The 15918-nt window shown below is 43.5% G+C and overlaps 1 protein-coding gene across 3 annotated transcripts in view; it reads right to left on the minus strand.

The window, feature by feature from the left end:
- The window catches only part of ZNF483 (zinc finger protein 483), a 28316-nt gene extending 22448 nt beyond the window's left edge, over window positions 1-5868 (minus strand). For 2 of the 3 annotated variants that reach the window (XM_012439113.2, XM_012439111.2), the window contains exons 1-2: window positions 5792-5868; window positions 2832-3418 (exon numbers count right to left, since the gene is read on the minus strand). In XM_012439113.2, coding sequence (XP_012294536.2) covers window positions 2832-3273 — 442 coding nt within the window. In that variant the 5' untranslated portion in view covers window positions 3274-3418; window positions 5792-5868. The remainder of the gene's footprint in view (window positions 1-2831; window positions 3419-5791) is intronic. The other variant, XM_012439112.2, reaches the window with a different exon arrangement.
- Window positions 5869-15918: the final 10050 nt, after the last annotated feature.

Raw genomic sequence — 15918 nt, forward strand, 5'->3', positions numbered from 1 at the left:
TACCTGGAGAATCAGCTCCCAAAGGTTAAGGCCTCAGTCCCACAAGACCATCCTCCACTTCAGATGCCAGTCTCATGTCTGAGCCTCCAGGGCTTTTGACCAACAAGATACAAACTGGGGATTCCATTAGCCCCTCCGTGGGTTCCAATAATGTGCTACAGTGGCTCACATAACACTTTACTTACATTTACCGGTTTATTGTAAAGGGTGTTCCAAAGGATACAGATGAACAGCCAGATGGATGAGGCACTGCAGAGGGCAAGGGGCTTGGAGCTTCCATGCCCTGTCTGGGTGCACAGGACTCCAGAACTGCCATGTGGTTAGCTATCTGGAACTCTCCCCTTTTGGGTTTTTATGGAAGCTTCATAGACAGGCATGACTGATTAAATCACTGGCCATTTGATCAACTCAACCTTCAGTCCCTCTCCCCTCTGACAGGTTGTGGGGTGGAGCTGAGTTCCAACCCTCTAAGCACAGGGTTGATTCCCCTGGCAACCAGCACCCTCCCAATTCCAAGGTCATCTAGGGACTTTCCAAAAATCACCTCATTAACATAAACTCAAGTGTGGTTAAAAGGGGCTTGTTATAAATAACAAAAAGACTGTCTTTCCCCTTTATAGCTTAGGAGTTGTTTTAGGAACCATGGACAAAAGGCCAAATATTTTAACAAAAGATACTCTTACTGCTCTAATCGCCCAGGAAATTACAAGGGTTCTAAGAGCTGTGAGCACCTGTAGGTGAAGGTCATTCAGAATAAACAAAAAATTGTTCCACTCTTTAAAACAGAGAACAGCCATAGATAAAAGTTTCCTATGAAAACCTAGGCTTTTCCCCTTAGCTCATATAAAAATCCTCTCCAATCCTAAGCTCACAAAAACTGGTTTTCTTCTTTCTATATATTGTTCAAAATTGGTTAATTTGAACAATAACCAATTTGGAAGTATTCTAATTTGAAAGATGTAGTAAGGTCAAACTGTACATTCTTCATAGTCCTAGTGACAAGAGTCATGCAAACCTGCTAACTGAATGAAAGCACCAGGTTAGTCTCAAGAACTGACTCCACCAGATTCCTAAAGACAGAAAAGAGGCATCTAATAAAACTTCATGGAAACTAAATGTATCCAGTACCTTCAGATTGGCCCATTCTGGGCACACTGCCTATGAGTGATTCCTGCTCCACAAGGAGCAGTAAAAAATAAAAACATAAATAAAAAACCCTCAGATGTCAACAACTCTTTTTCAAAGAAGAAGAAGTATTTTTTCAAATCAAACTCTACTTTTTTACAAAAAGAATTTTACACAACTTTAGTGATTAGATGATCAATAAAAATTAAGAATCAGAATTATGTAATCAAATAGAAAAGTGGGGTGATTTTAAGAAAACAGTTATACCCTACCAAATCCTAGAAAACAACTTTTTTTTTTGAGACAGAGTTTCGTTCTTGTTGCCCAGACTGGGGTGCAATGGCGTGACCTCGGCTCTTAACTCCTGACCTGAGAGTGATCTGACCGCCTCAGCCTCCCAAAGCGCTGGGATGACAGGTGTTTGCCACTGCGCCTGGCCCCAAATCAATTCTTTATTGCAGGGGCCTCCACACAGAGGCCCTAATTTTGTAGAAGCATAACACTGCAGTGACAAATCAGGAGTCAGGAAACCCAAATTTTAGATATACTAATTAGCTGTGTGATGGCAAATTACGTATATGGAGGTAAATACTATTTATTTCCCTATCTCAATATTTCCAAATATTCCAAATATATACTTGGAATACAAAATGTATTTGTAGTATATTACACTGCAAAATACAAATATTTGTAACATATTTGAGAACATGAATAGCTACAAATTTGAGAAAAAGGTGAGCCACATCACCTGAAAGGACTATTCACCCTAGAGCACTTTACATCAATATTTTATAATGATATCGCTGTAACTCATAGTTTATATTTTATACATTTATATTTATAATATGTAATTATATGCATATAATTCAGGTTTTCCTGCACTAAGGCTGTAGAACTCCACTATAAAATAGTTACTAGTCACATGTGGTTATTTAAACTTTAAATTCGATTTTTAAAATTCAGTTCCTTATTTGCAGTAGCTGCTTTTCATGTGCTTAACTTGAATTGCAAAACAGTGCAGAAACATTTCCATCAGCAAAGACACTGACAGCCCTGCTCTAGTACTGTGCTAGTCCACACACTGGAGCTAGACATTAGGGCCTGAGCTGGTTGATTTGCCTGTGACTCCAAACACTTTCACAGATAACTTGTGTTCTTGAAGGGGATGGGAAAGAAATTAGTATTTCTTGAGTATCCACCACATATATCTTGTCTCACCTTTACAAGAAACTACAGGAAAGATGATATCCCTTTTTAACACATAAAAATATTTACATTCTGCTGGGCACGGTGGCTCACACCTGTAATCCCAGCACTTTGGGAGGCTGAGGCGGGCAGACTGCTTGAGGTCAAGGAGTTCGAGACCAACCTGGCCAACGTGGTGAAATCTCGTCTTTTCTAAAAACACAAAAATTAGCTGAGTGTGGTGGTGGGTGCCTATAGTCCCTGCTACTTGGGAGGCTGAGGCAGGAGAACTGCTTGAACCCAGGAGGCGGAGGTTGCAGTGAGCCGAGATTGCACTACTACACTCCAGTCTGGGTGACAGAGCGAGAGACTCCCGCTCAAAAAAAAAAAAATTTACATTCTGAGTTTACACAGCTTGCCCAAAATCACACAGTAAATGGCAGGGCTGACTCAAACCCAATCCCAACTTCAAAACTCAGACTCCTCTTTAGCAGTAAATTGCTTTCTTTTGAGGAGTTTACCTTCAGACTTTGAGGCAATGTCTCCCACTTCCTCTCTCCATCTGTAACTCTCACCTTCTTTTTCTTCAAGCATCTGGGTCAAATCTTCTATTAGGGTCACCACTTCCTCACTACTCTCAGGATGTTGTGACTTTACCCAAATCCTGATCTCCCCAGGCAAAATGGTCAGGAACTGCTCAAACACCAAAAGCTCTAAAATCTGTTCTTTCGTGTGAATGTCTGGTCTCAGCCACTGAATGCAGAGCTCCCAGAGTTGATTCAGAGCTTTCCTGGGTCCGGCTACTTCTGAATAACAAAACCACCTAAACCTCTGTCTGAAATACTCTGCATCAGCAGCATCTCCTCTTAAAATAGTTTCTTGCTCCCCAGAAGTAACCATTCCTGGGACCTCATTTTGTTCAGTCGAGGCCAGAGTTTGAGGGTCTGGTGAGATGGCTGTCATCTTGTTCAAGGGCACTACAGCTTGCACTGTGTATCAGGAGGAAGAATCCAGTCCCTTCACACTCTAGTTGAGTATCAGTACAGTCCAGCAACAGGCACTATACACAGCCAGGAATATCAAGGTTCCAGGAATCCAGTTTACAGTCCTGCAGAAACCGTCAAGAAAAAATATTAAGGCATTAAATAAGTAAAACAAACTGTTGTCAGGCCTACAAACAAAGTTCTTGGTTGGGTTCCACACACATACCCGGAAAGGCCTAAAACAACCCTGCTCAACTACTATATTAAAATAATAATTTTCTTTTTTCTTTTTTGTTTTTGAGATGGAGTTTCGCTCTTGTTGCCCAGGCTGGAGTGAAGTGGTGCGATGTTGGCTCACTGTAACCTTTGCCCCTACTGGGTTCAAGCGATTCTCCAGCCTCAGTCTCCTGAGGAGCTGGGATTATGGATACCCACCAACACACCCGGCTAAGTTTTGTATTTTTAATAGAGACCAGGTTTCGCCATGTTGGCCAGGCTTGTCTCAAACTCCTGATTTCAGGTGATCCACCTACCTCAGCTTCCCAAAGTGTTAGGATTACAGGTGTGAGCCACCATGCACAGCCGATAACTGTCTTTTTTTTTTTTTTTTTTTTTTTTTTTTTTGAGACGGAGTTTCGCTCGTTACCCAGGCTGGAGTGCAATGGCGCGATCTCGGCTCACCGCAACCTCCGCCTCCTGGGTTCAGGCAATTTTCCTGCCTCAGCCTCCTGAGTAGCTGGGATTACAGGCACGTACCACCATGCCCAGCTAATTTTTTGTATTAGTAGGGACGGGGTTTCACCATGTTGACCAGGATGGTCTCGATCTCTTGACCTCGTGATCCACCCGCCTCGGCCTCCCAAAGTGCTGGGATTACAGGCTTGAGCCACCGCGCCCGGCTGATAACTGTCTTTATAGTCAAAAGCTGAGTAGCTACTTAAGGGTTATAAAAGGTACCCTCAAAGGAAACAGTTGCTTCAGATTCAATAGTCCTCCTAAGCAAAACGTTATCAGGAAAAGTTTACAAGCGGACCCAGTTGCAAAGCTATTTAACAACTCCTATGCTTTCTCAATGAAAGACCACACATTTCTCATCAGTTGCTCAACTCAGAAGCCCAATTTAATATTTAACTTTCAAATTTCTCTTCCTCCTTACTTCTCCCATTATCAATAACCAGGTTCTGACGATTTATTTCCTAAGAACCTCTCCATTCTATCCTACTGAAACTGCTTAAGTACAGGCTTCTTCAATCCAGTCTCACACTGTAGCCAAAAAATTCCTTCTAATATGCAAAATGTGATCTTATCACTCCTTTGCTTATCGTCCCTCACCAGCCCCCAAACTGTCTCTCGATGAAGTTCACAAGCAGGGACCATGCATTTGTGATCTGAGATACTGCCTGATGACTTCACCTGCTGAGCTCTAGCTACCCGATTGACACTACAGCTATAAATTAACATCTCTCCATTCCCAGACACTCTCTGTATATACCATCCTAGCCTTTACACCAAGGCTATTCCCTCTCCTCGGAATGTTGCTTTCTTTCTCCTACCAAACTTTTATTCGTTCTTTAAAGCCTGACTCCTTTCAACTGTCACCTCTTGTGTGATGCTCCGCTTGATCCCAAAGCACTCCTTTGCAAACAGACCGCCCTGTGTTCCATGCATTCATTCATTTTACAAGTGATTGAGCAACCACAATGCGCTGGAACGGGACCAGGGGCCATGAGCTGCGGGGCCAGGCGTGGACAAGCCCGAAAGGGTCCTCACCCTCACAGAGGGTCCAGGAAATGACAATACAGCCGGAGCGGGACTACAATGCTGCAAGTGAAGGCTGTGAGAGCCTCGCAATGCAATTACCATACCAATAACCCATCTCCGAACACAGCGCCCGGCACACAGCACGCATGATGTCATTTATTCCTATGCCAAATACTAGACGCCCACCAGGTACCTGGGGCCGTGCTGGGCAACTGGGGCTCCGCGGTGACGAAGACCCTCGGCTCCGTCTACAGGGAATTTACACTGGAGGCCCGGTGAAAATGTGACGCAGCCAGAGGATCTCAACCGGAGGGAGGGCAAAAGGACAGGTTTCACCCCTCAGGGGTCCTCTGACAATATCTGGACACATTTTTGGTTAGCTCGACTGGGAGGAGAGGTAGTGCTGGTATCTAACGGGCAGAGCCAGTGATGCTGCTACAAATCCTGCAATAACCGGAGAGCCTCCTCCTCACTGCCACGCCACACAAACAAAACAAGGCATTATCCCGCCCGAAATGTCAACAGTGCCCTAGAGGCGCAGGGACAGAGAGAGGGATGGAGGGAGGGCTACGGCCCCGTCCCGCAGCGGAGTGCGCACCTCCCACAGAAGCAGCAGCAGCAGCACAGCGCACAGCCGGTTGGTCGGCTACTCCTGGTCCCCACACCGCCCCAGGGGCACCCTTGGAGCCCGCGATCCGGCCGCGGCCCCGAAACTCGAGGCAGAAAACACCCAGTACCTGCACCAGCATCCGCAACCAGCAACAACGCCACCGCAATGAGCTTCCAGAAGCTTATCCCGCAGCGAGTGCGCGCGCAAGCCCGCGGGGACCACTGCGCCTGCGCAGACGCGCCGAACCGGACTCCCCGAACGCGCTCGTGAGGCTTTCCGAAAGTCCGCGCTTTCCATAGGCTCCCACCTGCCTGTTGCGCATGGTCATTGGGAAGCGGCTAGTGGGCTCGGCTGTAGAATTATTGCTGCGCCAGAGGCTCAGAGGCCTAGACACCTTTGAGGTATGCAGATTCAGGGGACTCCCTCTCCTTAGTAACCTCAGACCTTCCCTACTCCCTCCCATCACTTCCATTCCCCGAAATCTAAAGTAGAAAAATCCACCCCAGAAGCATACTAGCGATGCATTTAACGCAAGCCATAATTAACGCCACAGCTTGAGTTAAACACATGTTAATCTTATGACTTCCACACCCGCCCCCATGGTCCAGTCCACCCTCATGGCTCACTTGGATTACTGCAATAGCTTCTTGATTTCACCTTACTTCTCTTGGCTATTCTCCACACACACCATAGCCAGACCAACATTTTAAGACTCCAAAGGATGTTCCTCCTTTGCTTAAAACCCTGCAATTGTTTTCCATTTCACTCAGAGTGAAAACCCAAGTATTTATAGTGGCCTACAAGGCCTGATGGAATCTGGCCCTCTATAACCTCCCGTACCTCTTCCCCCACTTTCCGGATCCAATCTTATTAGACCCCTTCCTCTTCCTCTAACCTGCCAGGTACTTCTGGCTGACCTGCTCCTCCCGTAAGTGGCCAAGCGGCGTACTCTCTCACCCCTTCAGGTCTTCCCAATGAAGCTCTCCCACGATTCCACTTAAATAGGAATCCCACCTCACTCTTGTTTCCTCTTCTAGCATACCCTATAGTTTTTTGTTGTTGTTGTTGTTATTTTTGGTTTTGTTTTGCTTTTTAGAGACGGAGTTTCGCTTTGTTGTCCAGGCTGGAGTGCAACAGCACGATCTCGGCTCACTGCAACGTCCGCCTCCCGGCTTCAAGCAATTCTGTCTCAGCCTCCCAAGTAGCTGGGATTACAGGCGCCGGCCACCACGTCCGACTAATTTTTTGTATTTTTAGTAGAGACGGGGTTTCGCCATGTTGGCCAGGCTGGTCTCGAACTCCTGACCTCAGGTGATCTGCCTGGACCTTAGGTGATCTGCCTGCCTTGGCCTCCCAAAGTGTTGGGATTACAGGCATGAGCCACTATGCCTGTTTTTTTTGTTTTGGTTTATTTTGTTTAAATTTATTATTTTACTACTTGTCTGCTTTCTCCACTAGAATACTAATTCCACAAGAGTAAGTATTTTTATCTCATTTGTTCTAGGTTGTATGTTTAGGCCCTGGAACAGTGCTTGGCCCATGATAGGCACTCAATAGATAATTGTTGAGCTTATGAATGAGTGCTTGCATGGATTATGGGGGGCATTGCAAAAAGGGCCAGGAACTCTGGAAAAATTATTTGGAGGGTCCTAATAACTGGATGATCCCTGAAGGGGTAGAGTTGGGAGCAAAAGACTACATTCATTCTAGACTGAAGGAGCAGGATGATTCAAGGCCCTGAGACTTTAAAAGAACACAGCAAGCTCAACTAAATGAACCACTGGGCTTATCACAGGCAGCAAGTCAAGCTGAAGAAACAGGGCTGAGAGTTAAGACAAAAGTTTTCTCAGTCCCAAATCCCATTGCATATTCTCCTCTACCCCCTCCCCTTGGCTGGCTTAAGACACATCAGGAAGAAGCTGGAGAAGGCAGAGGAATGTGGAATGTCTATTGGCTCATTATTTTAAACAGGCAAGTCAGAAGCATTTTACTTAGCGGTTCTCAAGTTTTACTGTACCTTAGAATCACATGATGTTCTTTATTTGAATACAAATTTGGGGGCCAGGCGCCGTGGATTACGCCTGTAATCCCAGCACTTTGGGAGGCCAAGCCAGGCAGATCACCTTAGGTTGGGAGTTCGAGACTACCCTGACCAACATGGCAAAACCCCATCTCTACTAAAAATACAAAATTAGCTGGGCGTGGTGGCGCATGCCTGTAATCCCAGCTGTTCAGGAGGCTGAGGCAGGAGAATCACTTGAACCCGGGAGGCAGAGGTTGCAGTGAGCTGAGATTGTGCCATTGTACTCCAGCTTGGGCAATAAGAGTGAAACTTTGTCTCAAAAAAAAAGGAAAGAAAAAGAAAAAAAACACAAAACGTGGGGACCTTCTGGGCCTCCCCACCCATCAACTTGTTGCAGGTGATCTTGTGCTTTGAGAAACACAGTACTAGTTGAAATATTCTGTAAGTAAGTGACATGCTGCATATGAATAAATTATCAGGAAAGAACAGCATCTTCTTGGAACTGGTAGTCAAAATATAACTTTTGATTAAAAGTAACTGTCATAGTAAGGAGTGGTGGACTGTGCATCAGGAAGGAAGCTAGAAACTACAAATCAGTTTCACTTGTCTGCAATCTGGTGGGATCTCTAAACAGGATAAACATACTTAGGAACACTTTAAGTGAGCTGTTTGTTTAACTGTTCCGGCTTCAGTATGGAGAATAGATTAGAAAGAGATAAGACCAGAGATAAAAAAACTAGTCTTATCATAATCCAGTATGATGGTGGCATAAAATAAAGGTGGTTTAATGGTGATAGAAGACAGACACAGGGCATAGTACTATCAAGGGATAGTAGTAAGATTTGGTGATTTATTGCAAATATTCATGGATGGTAACAAAGAAAAGAATGTGCTATAGGGCCTCTTACATTTTGTAATAATAGTCACAGCAATATATGTCCTATCCCACAAGTTATTCTTACAAGGTTATGTTGATATATCTCCTTTTGAGAGGAGTTATCTATGCTTCCTCCCCATCGAAACTAGGTTGATGACCTTTGTAACTACCTAAGCCAATACAATGCAGTGGAAATGATGCTGCCTAATTTCTAAACCTGCCCACATCCATAGAGCTAGCGCCCAGATCAAGAAACACAACATGCAGCCAGGCAGTGACTCATGCCTATAATCCCAGCACTTTGGGAGGCTGAGGCAGGTGAATCACCTGAGGTCAGGAGTTCGAGATCAGCCTGACCAGCAAGGTGAAAACTTGTCTCTACTAAAAACACAAAATTAGCCGGGTGTGGTGGCAGGTGCCTGTAATCCCAGCTACTCAGGAGTCTGAGGCAGGAGAATCACTTGAACCCAGGAAGCGAAGGTTGCAGTGAGCCGAGATCATCATGCCACTGCACTCCAGCCTGGGTGACAGAGCAAGACTCTGTCTCAAAAAAAAAAAAAAAAAAAAAAAGAAAAAAGAAAAAAGAAACACAACATGACGAGCAGTGCAGAAGCCCTGGTCCCCCTGTACTTCCTTTTGGTCACCTTCCCAAGGATGTCACTATTCTGACTTTTAACAGAGAAGAACAATTTTACTTGTTTTCATATCATAGAATCTACAGTCTAGAAAGTAGAATCATATAGTACATGTTCTTTGAATATGATGACTTCTTTCATTCATCATTATGTCTGTGAGATTTATCAATATTGTTGCATGTTATTATAGTGCTTATTTTCCTTACTGCATCATATTCTCCTATGACCTGTTTTTTGTTTTTTGTTTATTTTTGAGATGGAATCTCACTCTGTTTCTCCGGCTAGAATGCAGTGGTATAATCTTGGCTCACTGCAACCTCTACCTCCTGGGTTCAAGCAATTCTCCTGTCTCAGCCTCCTGAGTAGCTGGGATTACAGGTGCCATCACCATGCCCAGCTAATTTTTGTATTTTTAGTAGAGACGGGTATCGCCATGTTGGCCAGGGTGGTCTCAAACTCCTGACCTCAGGTGATCCCCAACCTTGGCCTCCCAAAGTGCTGGGATTACAGGCATGAGCCACTGCACCTGACCTGACCTGTTATTTATGTTAACATTTCCTGTTTTCATAGCCCCTTGCCCAGCCTCTTCTCCTATACAGAAATAGCTGAGTATAGTGTTTACTGCATGTGCTACAGTGTTTCTGGTAGCAATTCAGCTAGTAAGCATTGGACAACTAGTAAATAGACAGAATTAGGATTCCAAACCAGGCAGCAGAGCTCCTGAACCTGTGTTCCACCATATACCACATAGTCATACGACAGTTTTGGGGTTCATTTGTTTTTTTGAGACAGGGTCTCGCTCAGTTGCCCAGGCTGGAGTGCCATCATGTGATCATGGCTCACTGCAGCCTCCACCTCCCACTTCAGTCTCCCAAGTAGCTGGGACTACAGGCGTTTACCACGCTAATTTTTGTATTTTCATAGAGATGGGATTTTGCCATGTTGGTCAGGCTGCTCTCAAACTCCTGAGATCAAGCAATCTGCCCACCTCAGCCTCCCAAAGTGCTGAGATTACAGACGTGAGCCACCACATCCAACCTGTTTTTCTTTTCTTTCTTTTTTTTTTTTTAAGTTTTCTCTTCACTGAGTATTCGGTTAACCTTATAGGGAACGCTGACTCTTTCTCTGTTTCTTAATACCCTACTCTCCTCTGGGGTTTTTACTCCTCAGGCCTCCCCGCAGGGTAGGTAGCCACAAGGTTCATGAGATCAAAATGACTTTTCTTCCTGGGAGGGCAACCTAGGATGTTTCCTTTCCTCAAACGGAAGGTGTAGGTCTTTCATAATGAGACAAACTCACTTTTGTCTTGCAAATAGCAAGGTTGGTCCACTACAATTTATGTATTTATTTTATTTATTATTTTTTTGAGACAGGGTCTCACTCTGTCGCCCAGGCTGGAGTACAGTGGCACAATCGCAGCTGACTGCAACCTCCACCTCCCGTGCTCACATGATCCTCCAGCCTCAGCCTCCCAAGTAGCCTGGACGACAGGCATGACCATGCCTGGTTAATTGTCCTATTTTTTGTAGAGATGGGTTTTTGCCATGTTGGCCAGGCTGGTCTCAAACTCCTGAGCTCAAGGGATCCCTGCCTTGGCCTCCCAAAGTGTTGGGATTACAGGCATGAGCCACCATGCCTGGCCAACTTGATGCATTATGTTGCTAATAAATGATCTCCTGAACCTAAAGTACAATTTAAAAAAAAAAGATCTCCTGAGGAGGAGAAGTCCAGAACTGGGTAAAAGGGAATGGAAATTCCCACAGGGCACAGTCTCCACTCTGCAGGTATGCCACAAAGTTTCCGTAGGTCAAGTTGAACTTTGTTTCTGGTTCTTACCAGGAAAGGTAGCCTAGATTCTTCTTTACATAGCAGAAGGCTTAGATTTTTCAGATTCCTCAGAGAACAGCATCTGCAAAACAGACTTTTGTCTTACTAACTTCGATGCATTGTTAGCTACTGAAGTCTACCTATCTATTACTTTGTCTTGCCAAAAACTTCTACCTTCAGGAAGGAAAGAAGGAGGTGATAGAGAAAATCAATGCCACATATACGTCCATATAGGTTTGCCTTCTCATGACTTAATTATATCCAGGACTCTGTCTCATGGCATATTTTCAACTGTGGCCTATCAATTTACAGTGGTCACTCGATGAAATCAATAGATAAGAAGGGAAACAAATGTAGCCTAGTAATGCAATTGTTTTGTGATAATTCCTTGGGAGTGTAATCTCATAATTGCAAGTGTTAGATATGATTGTAAACAAGCCTTTTATTTTATTTTTAAGTAAAATATTCATTATTTTGAAAATTTCTATCCTGCAGCAAAGTAGGAAGAATAGCATAAAGGAATACTCTAATACCCTTCCTCTGGTTTTGCCAGATGATGACATTTTGTGACATTTGTTCCCCGTCTCTCTCTCTCTCTCACACACACACACACACACACACAATTTTCGTTTTTTACACATACACATTTGTTTTTACACACATTTTTTGCACACATTTTGTATTTTTTTTGTTTTGCACACATACACATTTTAAATTAAGTTGTGGACATTATTACATTTACTCCCTAAACCTTTGTTTCTATTATCTAAGAACAAGCACATTCTCTAGTATAACCAAAGTATCATTACCACATATAAGGCATTTAGAATGGATACAATACTATTATCTAATATAAAGCCTCATTCAAAGTTCTTCAGTCTCCCCAGAAAGGTCTTTGGAGATGCTTTCTAATATCCAGTCAAGGATTTGGTTGCCTCTTTAGTCAACTTTAATCAACACAGACCCCTCGAAAATACACATTTTTATTTATTTATTTATTTATTTATTTATTTATTTATTTATTTTTTAATAGAGATAGGGTCTTGCTATGTTGCCCAGGCTGGTCTTGAGCTCCTGTGCTCATGTGATCTTCCCACCTTGGCCTCCCAAAGTGCTGGAATTACAGGTGTGAGTCACCACTGCCGGCTCACTTTGTTTTTTAAAATCTTTCATGACACTGACATTTTTTTTTTTTGAGATGGAGTCTCAACTCTGTCGCTCAGGCTAGAGTGCAACGGCACAATCTCAGCTCACTGCAACCTCTGCCTCCCAGGTTCAAGCAATTCCCCTGCCTCAGCCTCCTGAGTAGCTGGGACTACAGGCAAACGCCACCATGCCCAGCTGATTTTTGTATTTTTTAGTAGAGATGGGATTTCACCATGCTGGCCAGGCTGGTCTCAAACTCTTGACCTCAGGTGATCCACCCACCTCAGCCTCCCAAAGTGCTGGAATTACAGGTGTGAGCCACCACGCTTAGCCAAATTTTTGTATGTTTAGTAGCGAAGACTGGTCTTGAACTCCTGACCTCAAGTGATGCACCAGCCTTGGTCTCCCAAAGTGCTGGCATTATACGCATGAGCCATTGCATCCAGCTGATACTGACATTTTAAAGAGTCAGTCTAATAGTTTTGTGGAATGTCCCACAGACTGATTCGTCTGGTTGTTTTCTTGTATTTTGATTCAGGTTAAATATTTTGGCAAGAATACCATCGAGGTGGTGTTTTGTACTTCCCCTTGAGTTCCATCAGGAGGCATATGATATCACTTTATCCCATCATGGGAGATACTAAATTAGATCTTTCAGCTAAGGTAATGTCTTTCCCCTTTGTACATAATAAATAATTTGGAGGTGGTATTTTTAGGCTATTTGAATATCTTATTTCTCATTTATTTTTCACCTAGTGGGTTTGTAGCCATTGATATTCTTTGTTTAAATCGGTGACTACATTGGAGATTGCAAAATAGTAATTTTTCTATTCCTTTTTTTTTTTTTTTTGAGATGGAGTCTTGCCCTGTCACCCAGGTGGAGTGCAATGGGGTGATCTCGGCTCACTGCAACCTCTGCCTCCCGGCTTCAAGCAATTCTCCTGCCTCAGCCTCCTGAGTAACTGGGCTTACAGGTGCACGCCACCATGTCTGGCTAATTTTTTGTAACTTTAGTAGAGACGGTTTCACCATGTTGGCCAGGCTGGTCTATTTCTATCATTTCTTCTATATTTATTATCTGGCAGTCTTCTGTTAAAAAAAAAACAAAAAAAAAAAACAGCCTGGCGCGAGGGATCACACCTATAATCCCAGCATTCGGGAGGACGAGGTGGGCAGATCACAAGTTCAGGAGTTTAAGACCAGCCTGGCCAACATGGTAAAACCCCATCTCTACTAAAAAATACAAAATTTAGCTGGGTGTGGTGGTGTGTGCCTGTAGTCCCAGCTGAGGCAGAAGAATCGCTTGAACCGGGGAGGTGGAGGTTGCAGTGAGCCGAGATTGTGCCACTGCACTCCAACCTGGGTGACAGAGCAAGACTTTATCTCAATTAAAAAAGGGAACAATCACCTTAGCTCAGGAATGTGTACCTGTAATCCCAGCTACTTGGGAAACTGAATAGGAGGATCCCTTGAACCAGGTGATTGAGTTTGTAGTGCGCTATGACTGCACCTGTGAATAGTGACACATTACAGCCTGGGAAACATAGTGAGACACTGTCTCTAAAAATAAAAAATAAACACCACCCCCAAACTTGGTGTCTTCAAAAATCATGACTATTAAAAAAAGAAAGAGGGACTGGGCACACCTGTAATCCCAGCACTTTGGGAGGCTAAGGCAGGTGGATCACCTGAGGTCAGGAGTTTGAGACCAGCCTGGCCAACATGGTGAAACCCCCTCTCTACTAATAATACACAAATGAGCCAGACATGGTGGCAGATGCCTGTAGTCCCAGAAACTCAGAGGCTGAGGCAAGAGAATCACTTGAGCCCAGGAGGCTGAGGTTGCAGTGAGCCAAGATTGGGAAGGAAGAGAAGACGGAAGAAAGAACAGAAGGAGCTAAGGAATGAAAAGGAAGGAAGGAAGGATCAGAGAAATTAAAAGGTAATTGCAGAAATTTAAACATTGATGAAGTTGAAAGAAGATGAGGTTGACAAATCTTTTAGAAGGTAGAAGCGAAATGCATGAGGAATCAGTGAAGAGATAAAAAATTAAATGTTTGATCTATGAGGTCTATCATCTGATTAATAGCAGTATCACAAACAAGAAAAGAAATTCTTTTTAAAATTTAAAGAAAAATTTCCAGAAATAGATAAAGCCATTGAGTGTCCAGCAGTATTAGTGAAACAAAGCACAACAGGGCAGTGGAGATCCTAAAAGTTAAAAGAGAAGGAGAGGAGGAGAGAGAGAAGGTAAAATAAAAGACAATATCACATTACATTGGCAGTAAACTTAATAACTGGAAGGTAGAAAAAGTTGAACAATACCTTCAAAGTGTTTGGAAATTATTTCCCTCTAAGAATTCTATCCCAGCCATGCTGGGATAGAATTTCAGAGTAAATTAGAGACATTTTCAGACATACAAGTCCCCAGCATTTACTTCGTAGTCTCTGTTTTTTCAGGGAGCTCCTAGAACAGAGATCAGCAAACTATGGCCCTTGGTTCAAATCCAGCCTGCTCCGTCTTTTTTTAAATAAAGTTTTGTTGGAACACAGTCATGCCTATTTGTTTCTGAATTATCTATGGCTGCTCTCATGCTGTAAGGGCAGAGTTGAGTAGCTGTGACAGAAACTGTATGGTCCACAAATCCTAAAATACAGAAGAAGTTTGCCAACCTCTATCCTAAAGGATATTTCTAACAAAAAGAGGGAGTATACCAAGGCAGTGGAACTCACAGTATTTGGAGGGACTTGCTAGAGTGATACTAAAGGGAAAACTCCAGAATGACAACCGTGCAACAGATTTTGAGAGCAATAGGCCCAGTTGAAGCAAGCAAACAGAAAGTTCCAGCAGGGAGGAACAGTTGTGTTTGATCTTATTGAGAGTGTTTTGGCGTTTTGTCACAGTTTAAGGATAGATATATAGAAAATTAAACAATGAATTGGAGAAATTGAAAACTGAAAAAAGGCAGGAATATTTGAAGCAGAATGAGTGAAGGGGAGAGGGTTGTACTAAGAAGCTGGTAGTGCACATTGGGAGGCCAATGCAGGAGGATTGCTTGAGCCCAGGAGTTGAAGACAAACCTGGGCAACATAGTGAGATGCCCATCTCAGAAAAAACAATTAGCTAGGCATGGTGGCCTGTGTCTGTAGTCCCGGCTATTTGGGAGGATGAAGTGGGAAGATCCTTTGAGCCTGCTAGGTCAAGGCTACAGTTAGAACAGAGCAAGACTTTGCCTAAAAAAAATAAAAATAAAAGATGGTCGCCAGATCATGTGGGATCTTGTTTTAACATGCACTATTTGGATGCTCAGGTTCAAAGATGAAAATTAGGCTATACATAATGATACAAAGAGGAGAAAAATGCAGGATTGACGATCAGCATTTATTTTTTCCCCTTTCCCCTAATCCACTAAAATGACAGTGAAAGGAATTTTTGAAGTATCATTAAACAAAGACTTGAAAATCAAAGAACCAAAGAGGAGAGGACAGGAACAAAATTTTGTCAGTGATAAAGCAGATAGATGAGTGGTAAAAGACCTGCCCCCCTCTGCCAAAAAAAAAAGGCCGGGCATGGTGGCTCAAGCCTGTAATCCCAGCACTTTGGGAGGCTGAGGCGGGTGAATCACCTGAGGTCAGGAGTTTGAGACAAGTCTGGCCAACATGGTGAAAACCCATCTCTACTAAAAATACAAAAATTAGCCAGGCGTGGTAGCATGCACCTGTAATCCCAGCTACTTGGGAGGCTA

The sequence above is a fragment of the Aotus nancymaae genome, unplaced genomic scaffold (genome assembly GCF_030222135.1).
Source record: "Aotus nancymaae isolate 86718 unplaced genomic scaffold, 86718_ANA_hifiasm-v0.15.2.pri h1tg000003l, whole genome shotgun sequence".
Lineage (NCBI taxonomy): Eukaryota > Metazoa > Chordata > Mammalia > Primates > Aotidae > Aotus > Aotus nancymaae.